The sequence below is a fragment of the Macaca fascicularis genome, chromosome 15 (genome assembly GCF_037993035.2).
Source record: "Macaca fascicularis isolate 582-1 chromosome 15, T2T-MFA8v1.1".
In the NCBI taxonomy this organism is placed as follows: Eukaryota; Metazoa; Chordata; class Mammalia; order Primates; family Cercopithecidae; genus Macaca; species Macaca fascicularis.
Genome location: NC_088389.1, coordinates 36,315,488 through 36,334,499, shown reverse-complemented (window position 1 = coordinate 36,334,499; position 19,012 = coordinate 36,315,488). Strand labels below are relative to the sequence as shown.

Here is a 19,012-nt window from a genome sequence, read left to right as displayed (position 1 = left end):
AGTGAGAAAAGAAATAGCCAAGGCTAGGCGTGGTGGCTCAAACCTATAATCCCAGTGCTTTGGGACAATAAGGTGGGAGAATCACTTAAGGCCAGGAGTTCAAGACCAGTCTCAGCATCATGGCAAGACCCTGTATCTACCAAAAAGTTAAAAAATTAGCCAGGCATGGTGGCACACACGTCTATAGTCCTAGCTGCTCGGTAGGCTGAGGCAGGAGGGTCACATGAGCCCAGGCACTCGAGGTCGCAGTGAGCTATAATCCCACCACTGCATTTCAGCCTGGGCAACAGAGAGAGGCCTTGTCAAAAAAAAAAAAGAAAAAAAAAGAGGAAGCAAAGAAGGAAGGAAGGAGAAAGAAGGGAAGGAAAGAAAGAGAAAGAAGTAAAGAAAGACTGGGCGCAGTGGCTCACACCTGTAATCCCAGCACTTTGGGAGGCTGAGGCAGGTGGATCACCTGAGGTCAGGCGTTCCAGACCAGTCTGGCCAATATGGCGAAACCCTGTCTCTACAAAAATTAGCCGGGCATGGTGGCACATGCCTGTAATCGCAGTTACTCAGGAGGCTGAGGCAGGAGAATTGTTTGAACCTGGGAGGTGGAGGTTGCAGTGAGCCATGATCGCGCCATTGCACTTCAGCCTGGGCAACAAGAGCAAGACTCTGTCTCAAAAAAAAAAAAAAAAAAAAAAAAGAGAGAAAGAGAAAAGAAAAGAAAAGAGCCAGGAGGGGAAGCTTGTCAGTTTATACACAAGGCTTTGATCCACTATGTTATTTGACTCTTCCACAACCTCACAAAACATTTGTATACCCCTTTACACCTTAGGAAATGGAGGCACAGAGAGGTGAGGCACTGATATGGGGTCACACAGCAAAGAGGGCAAGGCTCATCACTCCAAATGCCCCACCTGGATGGGGGCTTCCTAAGAGCTGACTACGGTGGCCCATTCAGCTGTCCTCCTCTGTGGGCTCTGCAGGAGTTGAGTAAGGCCCTCCCCTGGAACCTAGGCCAGTGCCAGCTACGAAATGGTTCACAGATGACCAGGCAGGCCTGCTTGAGAAGGGAGGGGGCTCAGTGACCTCACACTGGGATCATATGCCACCCCCTCTGGTTTCCCAGTGGGTGCGGAGCTGTCTGGGCCCATACTGAAGGGGGAGGAGGAAGCCCAGAGACCTGGAACCTCAGCCCCAGGCCTGGGCCAGGGAGAAAGGAGGGAGTGTGGGCCTCACTGGGGCCCGGGGCCCACCTGGAGCTTGGCAGCGTTTCTGGGTCAGGGCAGGGAGAGGAAGTACACAGAGAGAGTGGCTCCAGGCTTGGCCATCTGGGCTGAAATGCTGGCTGCTAGGGCTGGGGTGAGGAAAGAGGGCTGGGGCTGGGGCCTGGAGAGTGGATTAGTCTCCCCTGGGCCACAGGATTGGAGCCCTCAACTTCAGGGCAGCCAGTGTGGAGTGGAAGCCCAGGGCTCCTGTGGGCAGAAGGCAGCAGGCATTCTGGGAGAGGTGGTCTTGGCAGCTGTATTTAGGTTCCAAGGTGGAGCCCACCCTAATCCGCAGCCCCATGTGTGACCCTGGGTGAGTCGCTCCTTCCCTTGGCCTCACTTTCCCATCTTCAGGGAGAGATGCTGCCCCACCCTGACTGCTCTGTGCTGGGGTGAGAGAGTCAGCCAGACCCTCGTTGGTTGCAGAGTTGATGCCAGATTCTGCTTTGCCATGGGTTAGGGAGGGTCCTCTGGGCAAGCAGCTGATTTTGAGGGCCTCAGCTTCCCCAGTTCATCAGTTTCTCTCAAGGTTCCTTCTACCTCGGACATTCCGGGGCTTTATGACAGGCTGCCGACATGTACGAGGGAGATGTGCGTGTCCTCTTCTCTGGGCTTCCGGAGGACTGGAGGGGACCTGTAGGTGGTGGTTTGGGGAATGGGGAGATTTTTAGATCCTGATGGAATATCTGGAGGTGAGCTGAGCAGAGCTGTCACATCTCCATTTAACACGTGGAAACCTGAGACCCAGAGATATCACATGGTGACCCCCTCTTAGAGCCCTGGCCTCTCCCGAGGGCTCTGCCCTCGGCCCAGCCCTGGGTGACTTGATTGGAAAAGCACTCACACTCCCCGAGGCGCTGTCTGTGTGTGTTCAGATGTCCACGCTTGACTGGTCCCCAGCTTCCGCCTGTGTTGAGAGGGGCAGAGCCATCCAAGCCTGGGGTCATCTTGTCCCTGACTGCACCGTTTTCTGCAAAGGATGTCATGTCATTAAATATATCGGTGGCCTTTGGGAGGAAGTCTGGGGGGGGCGGTGGCAGCGGTGGTCGCCTGGCCAGCCTGGAGTGCTTTAGCGTGACCTCACGGAGCTTGTCTATGCTTTTCCCCGAATGGGGTGACCTGGCCCCAGTCTCCCCCTTCTTCCTAGTGAAGATCCTGCTCCTGGTCCAGCCTTATTCCTGGAGGAACAGTGGATGCAGGAAGTCGTCATTGCCTGCCAGACAGGCCACCTCCTGGGGCAGAGGCCATGACCTTAACCATGAGTGTCCCCTGTTCCCCCACCCCCACCCCTGCCCAGAGATCCAGAGACTGAAAGGTTGACACTGTCCTTGGAGGCGGATGTGTGCAGGACTGCCTGGCTGGGGACTTCACCGGTCACCACCACCCACCCTCGTCCCAACAGGAAACCTGACAGCTCTGAGCCTTCCAGACACCCATTGTGTGGGGACTGGTGTGGGCTCCGATGCTTCCCCTGTCAGGACTCCTGTCGCCCCTAGCCTCCTCCTGTCCCTTGACAAAGCTAGCTGTTAAAGAAAGTTCCAGACTGTTTCCACTCCCTGTCTCTGCATTCAGTACTGCTCAACCTTATGATCTTTGCTCCTTTCAGCCCCCTGGGTTCAAATCTTGCCTCCTAGTGCAAGCCCTGTGACTTTAGGGAACTCACCTACCCTCGTTCTGCCTCTTGACATTTCTTTTGGAGAAAGAAATAACCATCTGCTTCTTAGGATTATTCTGAAATTAAATGAGATGATGTGGGTAAAATGCTGAGAATAGGACCTGGGACATAGTGCATGCTAGATGCAGCTCAGCTACCATGATTAGGATTAAACCTAAACTCCACCCTCAAACCTCTCGAGGTCAAACTTGTAACCCTCCTGTTAAGAAGCCTTGGGTTTCTGTAGTGCCCCACGCATGACCATCTCTCTTCCCCTGGGGGAGGCTGGTGTTTGAAGATAACTGGTTGTGGTTGCTGTTATCATCCCCCCTGTACAGAATGGCCTGTCGATGAAGGCTGTGCTCTTCTGTTTTATGCTCAGCTGCAGAAATGGGTGATCTGTCTTAAGACTGGAGGAAAAACTATGCTTTATGGGCAGTTTAAGGCTTTTCAAAGGTAATTTTGGCAATACGCTTTTTTAAAATCTTTTTATCTTTTCTCATTGACCTCAGTCAACCCTGACACCCCAGAGGGATTCAAGACTGCCTTGGGCTAGCCTCCCTCCCCTGCATCTGGTGACCCTGCTGACCCAGCCCTGGCCTGGCCCATGATGTACCTGGACTTTCAGCCCAGCCCTGATGCCACCCACTGCTGCTTTTCCAGCAGGGATGCTGATGGTTTTCTGCCCAGAGGGGAGTTTTTTGGGTCCATCCCTCCCTGGTCGTCACAAGTAGCCTCCTGTGTCCCCATTATTCAAACTGACTATTGGGGTATACCAGGAGCCAGGAGGAGGGTGTCTGTCCTTGGAGTCAGAGTAGACTTTTTAAAGGAGGGGGTGCTTCAATTTGCAATTGCAAAAATGTGGAACCAAGTCAAATGCCCATCAATCAATGAGTGGATAAAGAAACTGCGAGAGAGAGATATATATGAAATATATATAAAATATATATATACACACACATATACATACAGATTGAGCTTTCCAGCCCTGCTGATGTGAAAGCCTCAATACCTATAGGGTACTGAGTGAGGGTGATTTGGGGACTGCAGCCCTGTCCCCCCTAAAGAAGCACATGGGAGGGGTGGGAGCTGGGCCTATTGAGGAGCCCCTCTGGAGGTGGCAGAATAAGACCAGACCTTTATTTATTCCATCATGTATATATATACACATATATATGTATATACAGACATATATATGTATGTGCATATATATATGATGGAATACTACTCTGCCATAAAAAGGAGTGAATTAATGGCATTCCCAGCAACCTGGATGAGAATTGGAGAATATTACTCTAAGTGAAGTAACTCAGGAAAGGAACACCAAACATTGTATATTTTCACTCATAAGTGGGAGCTAAGTTATGAGGATGCAAAGGCAGAAAAATGACACAGTGGACTTTAGGAACTTGGGGAATAGGTGGAAAGGGGGTGAGGGATAAAAGACTACAAATTGGGTTTAGTGTATACTGCTTGGGATATGGGTGCACCAAAATCTCACAAATCACCACTAAAGAACTTACTCACGTAACCAAATACCAACTGTTCCCCAAAAACCTATGGAAATAAAAAATTTAAAAAATAAAAATAAAAATAAAGGAGGGGATGCTTGAGCTGGGTCCTGAAGGGTAAGCAGGAATTCACCAGGTGGGTGCAGAGGGAAGAGCTTGGTGGCAGCCGTCCAGGTCCTACCAACAGGGCGAAGACTGGTGGTGGGAAAGTGTGTTTGGAGGATGACCAAGGGCTCTGGAATGGGTTGGGGTACAAGCGGGAGATGGTCGCTTTGTGGCACAGCTTGGTCTCTGAGAGTTTGCCTGGGGAGGCTTTTGAGGGGAGGGTGAAGGTGCTGTTGGTGGGGTTGCATCAGATCTGATTTAGCCAGCCCCAGTACCCACGCCCCTACTCACTAAACACGCATGTTTCCAGGCCCCATCCAGACCCACTGAACTGAGTGTCTTGAGGGAAACCTAGAAATATGTCTGTTCACTGAGCGAGGGTGATTTGGGGGCTGTAGCCCTGTCCCCCATAAAGCAGCACATGGGAGAGGTGGGAGCTGGGCCTATTCAGGAGCCCCTCTGGAGTGGCAGAATAAGACCAGACATTTAGCCTTGTAGGTACTGAGGCTCTCACATCGGCAGGGCTGGAAAGCCCGATCTGTTGGTCTGTCACAGGAAGCAGTGGTAGTAATGGTGGTGATGGGCACTGGAAGTGGGCTTCTCCTGATCAGAGGGAGGAAACCACAGGGGCGCTGGCGGGAGGTGGGAGCAGCAGATGGGGAGCTAGTTCCTGAGCAAGATTGATTCCAGGTCCCCTGCTGGGCTGTGCAGGGAGCAGCCTTTATCTGCTCTGGTCTTGGGCCAGGAGGAGGGACACGGAGCTTGGGCCCTTTCTCTTCTAGCTCTGGCCCTGCCCCCTTCCCACTCAGTACCTGGCGAGTACCTGCCCCAGGCCCGTGGAGATGCTCGGCTGGGCTGGTTGGCGATGCCCATTCCCGTCCCAAGGGCAGAAATGCACAAGCTTCCTCCATTTCACTAGCTGACCCTCCTTCCTCCACAAGGCAGATGGATTGGGGGTCCATAGCTTCTCCCTGTAGGTAGGGAAACTAAGGCACAGAGAAGAACTTGAAAAGCTGAAACGGGGAGACCATGCCAGACCTTTGGAGCCCAACTGTGTTTACAGATGAGGTCCTGAGTTCCAAGTCACTGCTCCCTCTCCCCTCCACACATACTCCTCAGACATCTGAGGGCCCAGGCCAAGACCACTTGCCCACACCACTGATAACAGTGAGTTGACTGTGAGCCTCCCGTCCCCTCCAGGGGGGACTAGTACCTGGCTGATCAGAGGGTTCCTGCTTTGGGAAACAAAATGGGCCAGATGAACTCAGGCCCTGGGAGCAGGAGCGTTGCCCCGGCCCTAAGCAGGACTTCCTGGGTGGGAGTCCCTCACCCCCAGAACCCGTGGACCTGGCTGTGGAGGTTAGTCATCCCTGGAAGTGCCACGGTGTGGACAGGTGGCGCTCGGAGCCCCACCTGTGTGAGGAGGCGCTGAACTGGGTTCTGGTGGTTTGGCCAGAGGAGGATGCATGCTAAGAAGGTCCCCCCAGCTTGCCTGGGGACTGAGTGACTGCGTGTGGGCTCTGTCCATGGGCTTCTTTTTAAAGACGTTCCTGCACCATGTCTGCTGTGGAAAGGAGATAGGGCAATGCCTCCAAGCTTATCCAACCTGCAACCTCTACAGGCTGCATGTGGCCCAAGATGGCTTTCAGTGCTGCCCAACACAGATTCATACATGTTCTTAAAACATTATGAGGTTTTTTTGTTTTTGTTTTTGTTTTATCATCAGCTGTGGTTAGTGTGAGTGTATTTTATATGTGGCCTGACAATTCTTCTTCCAATGTGGCCCAGGGAAGCCAAAAGATTGGGCACCCCTGGCCTAACCTGAAGGAAGCTAAGGGTGTCCTCTTGGGCACCCTGGTTTTCCATCTTCCCCGTGGGATTGGAAGAGGGGACCAGGGCAGCTGACGGCTCCGGACTTCCCAGACTGGATTTGGTGGAGTAACACCCCTCCTGCCCCTCCCCCCTGGTCAGGGAAGGCGCCTGGCTTCCAGCTGTGAGACGGGCTCCTCCGGACTAGGGGCCCTCCCCGCTGGCTGAGAGAGCTAGGGAGGGGGCTTCCTCTGTGACGTGCAAAACCCGGCCTGGATTTCTGCCCAGACGGCCCGGCGCCCTCCAGGGACCCACCTTTCTCCCACTGTTCTGGAAGAAGACCCCCAAGACGGCCTCAAGCACCTGCGGTGACTCACACTCACCCCCCACCCCTAAGTTTGAATGTTGAGAGCCCCAGGCTAAGACCACTTGCCTCTGCCACTTTCCATGTGGCTGAGGCAAGACCTCCTTGCCAAGGCCTCAGTTTCCCCCTCTGTACTTCAAAGGGTGCAGCTCAGGCAGGTGTCTTAATAATTTAAACGACGAATGTTGCTAAAGGCATAAGGGGCGGGGAGAGGGAGAGATCACTGTGGGCCATGGTCAGGGAAGGGTGGAGGAGCTGGGCCCTGAAAGGGTGGACTTTGATCAGGTGGAGAAAATAGCCAAGAAGGCAGTCCCTGCTGGCAGCACAGCAAAGAGAAGTGAGAATTAGGGAGAGCGGAGGTGAGGCTGGAAGGGACTTTGGTTGGGGCAAGATTATTTGGGGTCCAAATAACAAGGAAGGATGTTTAGACGTATTGCCATTGTGCTCTGGGGAGCCATGGAAGGTTCTTCAGCTGAGGAGTGACTTGGAGAAAGCTTTTCAGCCAATCCAATAGAGGGAGTTGGCACCTTTCCTTATGCCACCCTGAGTTTCTGGTCCCTATAGTAGGGTAGGGATTATTCTGCCCCGCCTTCAGTGCTTTGAGTGCTTGAAACACACACCATAATTTTAATTATATAAAAATGACATGTGTATCAGACGGGACAACCTTTAAAATGTAAAGAAGAGGCAAGTATCCTGCATCACAGGGAAGTCTTTCAACCTGGCTGGGCCCGGGCCTGCGGAGCAGTCAGGGTCCTTTCTCAGCCCAGCGAGCCTGGGGCAGGAACGCACACTAATTGAAGGTGACGGTCCCCACGCGTGCCATCCTGCCCTGGGCTCCGGAGGGCGCACAAGCAGGTGTGCACCGTCTACCCGCGCTGGCGGGATTGGGTGCCTGGTGCGCCCTCAGGTCGACGGTCGAACCCTCGGGCGCGGGGGTAGGAGCCAGGACCCTCGGGGGGACCCATCTGGGGTCCCGGGGAAACTCCGGGCCGCCTCGTCCCGCTAACTCCAGGCCGGGATTTCTCCCGCACTGACTTTCCGGGCCGGTGCCAGCCCAGCCTCCCGGTCCCCAGCCCCCGCCGCGGGGCCGGCTGCTCTAGGAGCGGGAGTGGGCAGGAGGCGGAGGAGGAGTTTGAGCGACTTTGTGGGGCAGCCTGGGCCTTGGCGGCCGCTCGGGCGAGCGCGGGAGAACGCGGGGGCGCCCGCCGGGCGGTCCGGAGTGGCCGATGGGGCCCGTGTGAGCGCGCCCAGGCCCGGCCCGGTGCCCGGCGGGCGGCAGCATGTCCGCGGGCGGCAGCGCCAGGAAGAGCACCGGGAGGTCCTCCTACTACTACCGGCTGCTGAGGCGGCCCCGGCTGCAGCGACAGAGGAGCCGCTCCCGCAGCCGGACCCGGCCTGCCAGGGGTAGGCGCCACCCCGACCCCTGACCCCTAGACCCTCCCAAGGCCACTAAGCCACCTGATGCCCTGGGATGCTAGGGACCGGCATCCTCCTTCCAGCCATTTGCCGGGGGTTTTTCTCATCCGCCCCTTCCTGAGTCTCCGGACCCCCCACTCCTCCCGCTTCTGCCTAGTCCTCCTCTCTCCGGGGGAACCTGAGGCTCTAGGGTCTTCTTTTAAGCCACGGGCAGGGAGAGGGGAGCCTGGAATCTTTCTCCGCACCTCAGATCAGACCTCCTACCCCACTGTGCCTCAGTTGACTCAGCAGCCGGGCAATAAAGTAACCTAGGGTGGATCTTGGCTTTCCCACACCTTGCCTTCCCAGCCCTGGCCGCGGACTTCTTTCTTCCATTTCCAGGAACTTAAGGGGCTCCCCACTCTTGGGTGCTTGGACAAGTGGGTGGACCTCAGGGAAGGAACCGGGACCCCTCGAGCGGGTGGGCGCCAACTCCTTTGCAAAGTTTCTCTCCATCAAGCTCATGAGGCAGGACGAGACGGAGGGGGAGGTGCGAGCAGCATTTTCTTTTTCCAGTAACAGGATCCTCGGCTGGAAATGCGTGTGATCCAGGGGGCTGCGTTTGGGCGGGTGGGGGCCGGGACTTCCTTCCCTGGCGGAGTGGGAGGGAGGGAAGCCCCCTGGGAGGAGGAGGCCTTCAAAGGGGCTCTGGGGAGGCTGGAGTCCTGGGCAGAGGTTCAGGCCCACCGAGGGTGCCCGTGGGGTGGAAGGGAGGAGAAAGACGGCGCCTTAGCCGGGACCTGGGCCGAGTTGACACCATCAGGTCATCTTGAAAGTGGGAAGCCGGGCCCTGTGCCAACAAATGCCATGCAGGGGCCGCATTCCCACCCTGCACGCTGCCGATGTGTGACCTGGGCTGAGCTGCCTCTGAACTTCAGTTTTCTTGTCAGTGTGAGGGTAAATGAAGCAGGCAGGCAGTGTTCATTTGCTTCCCCATTCCCACAGTCAGGACTGAGCAGCAGTCCAGGGCTTCCTCAGAAAGTGGTGACTTCCCCGTGCGCAGAAGGGTTCAAGCTGAGGTTAAGGGTATGCACAGGTGTGTGCTGGTAGTTCAGTCCTCAAGGGTCTCTCAAAGCCTGTGATCCCCCAGCTCCTGCCTTTCCTGAAGTCTTAGTAAGTACAGAATTAACAGTACTAAGCCTTTAGTACTCCCTCCCCCTGGAGGGAGTACTAAAGACCTGGGGAAAGGCTTTGTCTCAGAGGTTCAGGTTTTGATTCTTCTATCTCTGTCCTTCTATCTCTGTCCTTCAATTTAATTCTGTACTTTCTAAGACCTGGGGAAAGGCTTGTACTATCAATTCTGTACTTACTACCTCCCCCTGGACTTGGTCTGGGAGACTGGGAATCTGAGCTCAAGCTTTGTGACTTTGGGCAAGTCATTTCACCCCTTTCTGAGCTTAGTTTTCCTGGTTGTGAAATGGACCTGCCATATGCGGAGGATTCAGTGAAGAAACTGAGAAATGGGAGCTGTGAAAATGCCCAGTACTGTTTAGACCACCCTGGGGCCTCTCCTTCTGCACCCACCTCACGTCACCTCACCCCCTCCGCCCGCCCCCCCTTGCCTCAGAAATGCCCTGCATGACCTTTCCCTCTTCTCAGCTCAGCCCAGTTCCATCCCTGACTGTAACAGGAGTCCCACTCCTGCTCAGCTGACCGGGCAGGGGATAATCAATGTGTCAGGGGCTGTCACCTGAGCCCCAGCTCCCAGACCCCACATGCACAGGATCACTGCTTTGTGTCCCCGCCTTAAAGGAGCTCACAGCCTGCAGAGAATGGGGAGGAGACTGTCTCTGAACAGAAGTTATATCTGGGGAAACCAGGGAGAGCTTCACAGAGGAGGTGACATTTGGATGGGATCTCACAAAATGGATAGGATTTCCCTTGGCAGAGGGAGTCATTGAGTCAGATCTGAGTTCAAGCCTCAGCTGTGCACACAACTATTCTTCAGCCAGTTACCTCTCCAAGCCTCAGTGACGTCGTGTTGTCAGTGGGGCTAGCAGTGACAGGGTCATGTGAGGGCCAGAAGCCAGTGCCCGGGACTAAGGCTGAAGCTGAGGGTGAGCTACTGTCCTCTCTCTGGACAGAATGAACAGACTGTGCAGTCAGGGAGAAGGAAAACGACTTGGGTGTTGAGGATAGAGTTCCTACTGGGGTTGGGGAGGAGGGTGGATTGGGAAAGGGGCTGGGTCGGTGGGTGGGGAAGGGCAGGCAACAGTAGTTTGGATTTGATAAAGGGCTTTGAACTTTGGGAGGCCAAGGCAGGAGGAATCCCTGAGCGCAGGAGTTCAAGACCAGGCTGGGCAACATAGCAAGACCCGGTCTCAATATTTTTGTTTTTGTTTTTGTTTTTTTTTAAAAAAGGCATTGAGTGATGAGGAGTGAGTTAGAGCTGCAGCCAGGGTGTGGGGTGGAGGCTGGAGGCACCCTGTCCTCCTTGGTGGGAGGCAGCTGGGGCAGCCATTGCCCTCTCTCCACTAAAGCCTCAGACACCTGACTCTGCCCCAGAGCCACAACCACCTGCTGAGGGCAGGGCCCCACCCAGGGAGAAACTCAGGCTGAGGAAGCTACCCCGTGGCCTTTGAGCCAGTCCCTTCTGACCTTGAACTTCAGTCTCCCTATCCATCTGGGGACTTGGTCCCATCGTATGGTAGCATCAGACCTCAGAGGAATGGGTGGTGCCTAGCATCTCAGCTTGGATCAGACTCTTGCCCCCACACCCTTTCTGGCCTCTGGCACTAGTATGGAAGGAAAATGACCAAGAACTCAGGCTGCGTATTTGTTCAGAAACAGAAAAGTGCAAGGAAGAGTTGGTAGCTGCCAGGTTCTGCAACTGGCCAGGTTGGGGGAAGGGACCAGGGCTTTGTCCCTGGTAGGGCTGTGAGTGAGGGACAGTGTCTGCAGTCTCCCTAGTTTGACCCAATAAGGGGCTTAGGCTCTACCCTTTTCTGGGCTTCCGTTTCCCCGTCTGAAGAACAGGCAGAGTGAGACCTGCTGTGGTAGGGGGTAGAGCACGAAGCTGGAGGGTATCTGGAAGTGGGTTAGAAACACTGACCTTCAGAGGGCGAGGGCCGTTTGCCATTTCCCACTGTATCCCTGACTCCACCTGAAGGCTGGGCATGCCCTATGGATTTGGGGGGATCCTGTCCCCCAAAGGGTGTCATAAGCAAGGTGCCTCCCCACCTAGTCACACCAAGAAAAGTTTTGTCTCTGACCCATGTTTCCCCAGGGCTGCTAGGAGAAACAGAAATTTTCCTGTAGCCCTGGATAAAGTTCTGATCCTTTCATTCAGCCAGCCAGCAGCTCTTAAGCACTTACTATGTGCTGGTCTTCAGCTTGGGTGCCGGGGCACATGGAGATGAATCACATGTGCTCCCAGCCCTCGCCAAGCCCCCAGTCTGTAGGGGAGGCCAGCTTGTTGGGGTGCACGAGGGCACAGGGCTCTTTCTAGGGGACAGAGCAGTGGTTAGTGGGAGGCAGGGGCTCTATTTCCAGCTCAGCCTCGGACTGGTTGTATGACTGGACACATCATAGGACCTCAGTTTCCCCATCTGTCGAGGGGGGTTAATCCTGCTCTGCTGCCCCTTGGAATGCCTATACCCATAGCCATGAGGGGTTTTGATTATGTTATTCATATTTTCATCTGAGTTTTTCTAGGGGTCCAGCCACCTGCCAGGCCCTGGTTGGGAGCTGGGGATTTTGCAGATGTTTTTTTCTTGAGATGGTTAGGTCCTCCTCCGTGCCTGTAGGCAACCCTCTTGCATGCCTCTGTATCTTGCCTGCATGGTAGAGGAGGATGGTTTCACACAGCTGGTTCCTAACCAAGAGAACAGTTAGGTAAGGACCTGTGTGCCACCATGGGGGGTGGGTAACTTCTCGGAGGACCCTGGCTTTTTTTTTTTTTAACGAGACGGAGTTTCGCTCTTGTTGCCCAGGCTGGAGTGCAATGGTGTGATCTTGGCTCACCACAACCTCCGCCTCCTGGGTTCAAACGATTCTCCTGCCTCAGCCTCCTGAGTAGCTGGGATTACAGGCATGCGCCACCACGCCTGGCTAATTTTGTATTTTCAGGAGAGATGGGGTTTCTCCATGTTGGTCAGGCTGGTCTTGAACTCCCAGCCTCAGGTGATCCACCTGCCTTGGCCTCCCAAAGTGCTGGAATTTCAGGCATGAGCCACGGCGCCTGGCCGGGACCCTGGCTTTGATAAGGTCTGCAAGAGGCCTCTGGGGCAACAGCTTGGACTCCATGAGTGGGGCGAGCCTGAGAACAGCCCTGAGGTGGGGGGTTTGTGGTTTCCCAGTTTTCAAATGTTGTGTTTTGTGGTTCCCCAGTTTTCAGATGTTCCCTGAAAGGGCCCTAGGCCTGGCTCTCTGCCTGCACCTTGGATGAGACCTGTGAAATCATCATTATGCCCTTTTCTGCCTTGTTTCTTCTTCTTTTTCTGCTGAGACACAATCTCTCATTTGGGGCTTGGCCCTAGCCTTTCCAGTACCTCCTCTTCCTTACGTACCTCAAGGATTGGGGAGCTCACTCCCTCTCAGGTCGTGTAACGTGGGTAAAAATGGCTCCTTTTTGTTATGACTCCTGTGTGCCGCATGCCTGCTCTGTGCCTGGCAATGAGCTCAACTCTGAACTTGCCTTGTCTTATGCAGTGTTCAGAACAACACTGTGAGATGGATACTGATAATACCCTCATTTCATAGGTGAGGAAACTGTAGCCCAGAGAATGAAAGCCTTGCTCAAAGCCACACAGCTCAGAAATGGTGGAGCCCAGCTCTGCCCACCTCCAGGTCCTCAGATTCACCTTGCGATATCCATGGGCAGGCAGACCTTTCTGAGGTCAGGCCCTGACTTTGAGAAGGCCACCTCCCTTCACAGCTAGTGACTCCACTGGGTGTTCATGGCAATCGTCTCTCACAATCTTGGTCAAAGCTTGGGAGGGAGGCAGGGGAGTGGCCCTGTTGGCATCTGGTTGCCTCCTCCACCTGCCTGGGATAGCTCAGGTGGGACCTCCCTGGCCTGCCCCTGCCCCCTGGATCCTGCTGTCACTCATGTGCTGCCAACCATGCCCTTTCTAGGGCATGTGACAGGTCTCAGGGCCTCAGCCATGTTTCTCCACCAAAGCCCTTAGTGCTGAGGGTTCAGAGTCCCCTGGTGTGAGTTCCCTGGAGTCTGGGGAGATAGCTGAGGTCTAATCCCCAGAGCTTTCTAGGTCCTTGAAGGAAGCCACAGGCCCCAGTGAATCTGCTGGAATGTCAGCCTCTTGCCTTTGTCCTTCCTGACCCACCCTCATCACCTTTAATAATCAGGAAGAGAATAGCTCCCTTTCACCAAGCTGAATGTGTGCCCAGCCCCATGCCAAGAGCTTCCCCTGATTACCTCATGTCGCATCTCAGCTCTCTAGTCCTCCTAGCTGGTAGGGGTTATTGTTGTTACTTTCCTTTGCCAGGTGAGGAAACTGAGGAAACCAAGCTCTGGGTGTGATATTTCCCCTGCATTTTCCTCTCAGGGTGGTGAAATAACTGGTTTGAACCCAGGCCACTGGACTCAAAAGCTCATGCTCAGAAGCCCCAGGGCTCCCTCTAACTTTCTTGGTTGCTGCAACTCAGAGAGCGCTGGAATGGACCCAGGTCATGCTCCTCATCTCAGTGGTTCAGGTTTTGGTTCTTCTATCTCCATCCTTCTGTTTAATTCCATACTTACTAAGACTTGGGGGCACGGGGTGGGGGGCTTGGAGCCTATTTGCCCAGCTACTGAATGGGGAGGTTGGAGAGATGGGTACTTGTGGTTCCAGTACCAGGAGCCAACTGTTCCCCTTGACAACTGGGGAAACTGAGGCCCACAGAGCCAAGACCACTTGCCCGTGGTTACCTAAAGACGTTCATGAGAAATCCAGACCTGGAGCTCAGATCCCTTTGTGTCCTGTTTTGGTGTTGGCATAGTTGGTTGCTTTCCCTAAGATGAGTCCAGATAGGGAAACTGAAGGGCCCGGGCTCCTCACTGGGTCTTCTTGGGGGAGAGAATGGTGATTCAACTCCCGTGTACTGTTGAACTTGACACACACACGTTCACATACCAGGTTGCATACGTGTTTTGCTTTAGAAATGACATGAAGCCTTGTGACTATTTTAAAGAGAAAGGCAATGGCTGTGATATTTCCCCTGCACCTCCCTCTCGGGGCCACTTGGTTAAATGTCAGGAAAGGGAGAGTATTTCCTGGTCAGGAACATTCAGAGCTTGCTGGGAGCTGAAGTTTTGTTTTCCATTAAGTAGGTATTCAGGGAGTCTATTTCCCTCCGCCTCCACTGCTGTTTCCCGGGAAGGTTGCGCTTGACAGTTGCAGGGAGGAGGGGTTTGAGAATGAGCAGCCGAGATGCCCATGTATCGTGTGCCCGCTCTAGGAGTGGCGGGGTGGCTATTTTTAGCCATCCCGATTCAGTAGAGGCATTTCAGCGTTTGTTCAATATTTAATTATCCATCTGAAATTGGCCCATGTGGCCTTCAGTTTGGAAGCAGCTCTCTGTGCTGTGATTTCCCAGTTGCATAAATAAGGAAGCAAGGGGAATCTCAATAGCCCTCCAAATAATAATAATGGGAAAAAAAGGTAGACTCGGTACTCAGCAAAGACAGGCTTGGTTCATCGGTCTAGACAGACCACCTGTACGTTAGCAGAGAAGTGCCACCGAGGATGCCCATCACGCCCTTGGAAATGCGGCAGTGCTCAGTCTCCGAATCTCAGATCCACAACTGCCTGGGTTTTATTGGGGATGGGTTTTCCTCCCTTCGCCAGGTTCCTGTGTTGACTTTGACAGCTGCTGGGTACCTGAGAGGTGGTTTGGGGATTTTGCTTTTGGAAGTCTTGTTAGCTTTTATTTCCCTCTTCTCTTCTCTGTGACAGATAGGAGAGTACTGTCGGCATCTGGGCTGTGCTGTTTCTTTTTCCTTGGCCTTTGGAGGCAATGTGCCAACATAGCTGTGAAATGAACAAGGCAGAGCACAGGGAGGGAGATGTGGGAGCCATGAGGCTCTGTCTCCCTCGCCCAAGCCCCTGGCTGATGAGGCAGAGAGGGGAGAAGAGGAGAGAGTGGGGCCCAAGGGTGCTGGGCAGTTGGAGATGACTCCTTCCTGGTTGGCATGGGGATTTGTGGACTTTGGTTTGGAGATTGGAAACCAAAAAATTGGCAATCTGGAATAAGCTTGGTTTTCTATCCATGTATACCTCTATTCTGGGGACACAGAGTTTGGCCTGGGAGTGTGTACAGAGTCCTGACTAGGTCATAAATGCTGTGTGACTGCAGACAAGTCACTGAACATGTCTGGACTCAGAAGCACATGTAACAGATAGATATGACACAGCATAGGATGTCATTATAGGCTGGGAGAATTGTCATTATTAGCTGTTCATCCAAAGTCTGAGGGGTTGCTTGCAAATCAGTTAGGGCTGATCTAGAAAGAAAACGTGATGCCAGTGGGGATTGGACCCACCTTGGTGGTTTCTTGGCATCCCTCCCCAAAGAGGCTGCCATGGGTCTCACTGGTACTTGTTCAGAGCAGCAGAGCTTTAGCGCACCACCTAGTATGTGCAACCTGTGTGCCAGGGGCTGCCATGGCAGATATAGCCGGCCCCCGCCCTTGGGAGCTCAGAGGCCAAGGGGAAGGTAGTTTTAGCATAAGGTTAGCAGATGGTGTGACTAGAAAGGTAGGCAGGGCCTTAAGCGATGAGCAAAGAGGGGAGAACAGCCCCTGGCAGGCTACTGGGAATCAAAGGAAGTATTTTGAAAATAGCAGGAATGGTAACAGTGATCTCCATGTCTTGAGCACTTACACAGTGCCAGGGGTTCTCCTAAGTCCTTTACATGCATCCTGCCTTAAATCGTCATTCTCCCAGGTAGCGTTATCAGCTCCATTTTGTAGATGAGAAAACTGAGGCTCAGACTGATTAAGTGACCTGCTCAGCATCACCTAGCTACTGAGTGGCAGAGTCCAGGATGTTTAACCCTCACTATACTTACCAGAGCTGTGATTTAGGAAAAGAACTCTTAGCGACCCACAAGCTAAACTGGTATGGTGCAGGGAGAAGAAAGTGGGAAGAGGGAGCAGGGAGGCCAGTCCGCTTCCTGGGGAGTCTTGAAGGAGGCCAGCAGGTGCAGGATGGGGGAAGGCAGAGGGCTGGTGGAGAGGAGCTGGGAAGTTTGGAAGGGCTGACACAGGAGAGAGGCTGCCGCCATCCGAGGGCCAGTGCTGGCCTCCTGCCGTGATCTCCCCCTGGCCTGCGGTGAAATGAGGACTGTAAGGGCATTACAGCGAGTTTCCCATAACATCCATTTCACTTCAGTAATCCATTTTGGTGCCTCTTTTTTTTCTGAGATGATGGTCTTTGGATTCTTTGAGGTTAGAACATTCCTTTTATGTAATGCATAAATGTCTAGTATGCACCATACTAAATTGTGTTCATTTTTAAAAAACATCTGTATTTGGCAAGAAAAGAAGTCAGTGGTTCTATGTGGCCCACCCTCGTATTATGTTACTTCATAGGTTTTATTTGTAAACATTGAACTAGTTCCTGGAATTCCCACAGGATGGTAGGCTGACACCCACAAAGGAGAAGTCCAGGGGTTGTCCTTACAGCGAGAGGAGTGGGAGATGGTGGTGAGATAAGCCCCTTGGAAAGGTGTTAAGAAGGGGAAGGATGAGGGTCAATGAGGGCTGGGGTGGGGTGGGGGCCCGGCAGGCTGTGGACATGGCTGATGGGCCTGCCTTGGATGCTGATGCTGCGGGGGTCGTGGCATCAGACTGGGCAAGGGGGGTCTTTAGGGAGCAGCTTCAGGAGAAGGCGAGAAAGGTGCTGGAGGCTGCAGGGGATCGATTATTTGGGGAAGAGCAGGTGTGGGGTGCAGAATAGGAAAGCATTGGAGAAGTTTGGTGAAAATGGAGGTGCAAGAAAAGCTTGGATTTCCCATTAACTGTCGATACAGTCGTGGTTCCACCTGGTATCTAGAAACCTGTTCACAATTGTAGGTTTAGCAGCAAACAGGGTGGGATGAGTGTCTCTCCCCATCAGTAGCAGCCTCTGAACTCTCCTGGGACCCTGAGCTTCAGAGAACCCAGGCTGTGGTCCTCCTCCCCTCCCCCAACTTTGGCAATGCCGTCTGCAGTGGCACGGGCCGGTTTTACTAGCACAGGGAGTGCTCCGGCTCCTGTGTGTCGGGGAACATTCTGGAAGAGGCTCCTAAGTTATGGAAGGTCCCCAGGAGACAGACCACCAGTTTGGGCCAAACCCCTCCATCTACATTAAACAACAACAACAACAACAATAATAATGTTTATGGCCAGGAACCATGGTTTATGCCTGTAATCCCAGCACTTTGGGAGGCCAAGGCGGGAGGATCACTTGAGGCCAGAAGTTTGAAACCAGCCTGGGCAACATAGTGAGACCCCATCTCTACAAAAAATGTTAAAATTAGCCAGTTGCGGTGGCACGGGCCTGTGATGTTATCTACTTAAAAGGTTGAGGTTGGAAGATTGCCTGGGCCTGGGAATTCCAAGCTGTGATGATCTATGATTGCACCACTGCACTCCACCCTGGGCAACAGAGTGAGACCCTGTTTTGGGAAAAAAAACAAAAAAAAAACAAAAAAAACCAAAACACCCAACTCCTAAGATTACAAAAAACAGTAAATATCTATTACAGAACAGAAGAAAAATAAAAATCACCTTTAATCTGGCACCCACCAATAAGCTCTGGGATCATTGAGGGGTTATTTCCAGCCCTTCCCCTTCTTTTCTCTAAGTTTTAAAAAATTCTAAAATATTTGACAGTAGTAGAGAAAAGCATAGAAAATAATATTGCAGACAGTCACCTCTCAGGTTGAACAAACCTTAACATAGCCATACCTGCCTCTCTTCTCTTTTCTGTCTTTCTTAGAAATAGAAATGATTCAGGTCCAGGAATCAGCACAGTGTGGTCTACTGGCCAAACCCAGCCCCTCATCTGTTTCTGTATGACTTGTGAAGCCAAGAATAGTTTTTACATTTTTAAAGGTTGGAACAAAAAGTCAGAAGAAGAAGAACGTAGGGAATTATATGAAATTCAAATTTCAATGCCCATAAATAAAGTTTTATTGGAACACAGCCATGTTCATTCATTTATGTATTGTCTATAGCTGCTTTCACGCTACAATGGCAGAGTTGAATAGCTGAGACAGAGACCATATGGACTTGTAAGCCTGAAATATTTGCTATCTGGCCTTTTATGGAAAGTTTGATGATGCCCGAGATATAGCTAAAGCCACCTACTCTCTCTCCAGGGATAACTGGTCACCTAAAGGTGGTGGGTATCCTGACTACATGTGCTTTCTGCTTTTACATTGAAGCCTATGTGTATGCTTCCAAGTGTGTCGAATTGCATTGTGTGTTTAAAAATGGATATGGTGAAATTGCACATGGCAGAGAGGAGCAAACACATATGGACACCCTGAGACCTCGTTAGTTTCCTGAACTCCAGCAGCACGGAATAAATGCCAGCTCTCTGCCAGCCCTGGAATAGGCCCTGCAGCTGCAGAGAAAAGAATCGTGGGAAGAAAACTCCAGAATAAAAAATGGGGAAAGTGACACTGCTGACTCAAATTACTAGAAATCCTCAGAAAGTAAAGAAGGAAAAAGAAACTCAAGGTTGAGAGAAGACTTTGGGCCGGTGAATTCATCCTTGGAGTGTTCAGGAAATCCAGAGATTTTTGGAAGGCTGAGAATTCTTTGGAAGTGAGGCGTGTCTGGAGATAAGGAATAGGAAGCATGGACTGTCAAAAGCAATTGTTAGGGGGCTCAAGTAGAGAAGCAAAAGGAAAAGCTGGGGAGGTTGAC

General features: G+C 52.8%; 1 protein-coding gene across 41 annotated transcripts in view; it reads left to right on the top strand.

Annotated features, from left to right (window-relative positions):
- Window positions 1-19,012, top strand: part of DAB2IP (DAB2 interacting protein) — a 216,603-nt gene that overhangs the window by 76,221 nt on the left and 121,370 nt on the right. For 19 of the 41 annotated variants that reach the window (XM_074016674.1, XM_074016672.1, XM_045373775.2 and 16 more), the window contains exon 1: window positions 7,838-8,103. The exons of the other annotated variants lie outside the window; for them this stretch is intronic. In XM_074016674.1, the coding sequence (XP_073872775.1) occupies window positions 7,980-8,103 (124 nt within the window). In that variant the 5' untranslated portion in view covers window positions 7,838-7,979. Of the gene's footprint in view, window positions 1-7,837; window positions 8,104-19,012 lie in introns of those variants that run through there. 41 annotated transcript variants of the gene reach the window in all.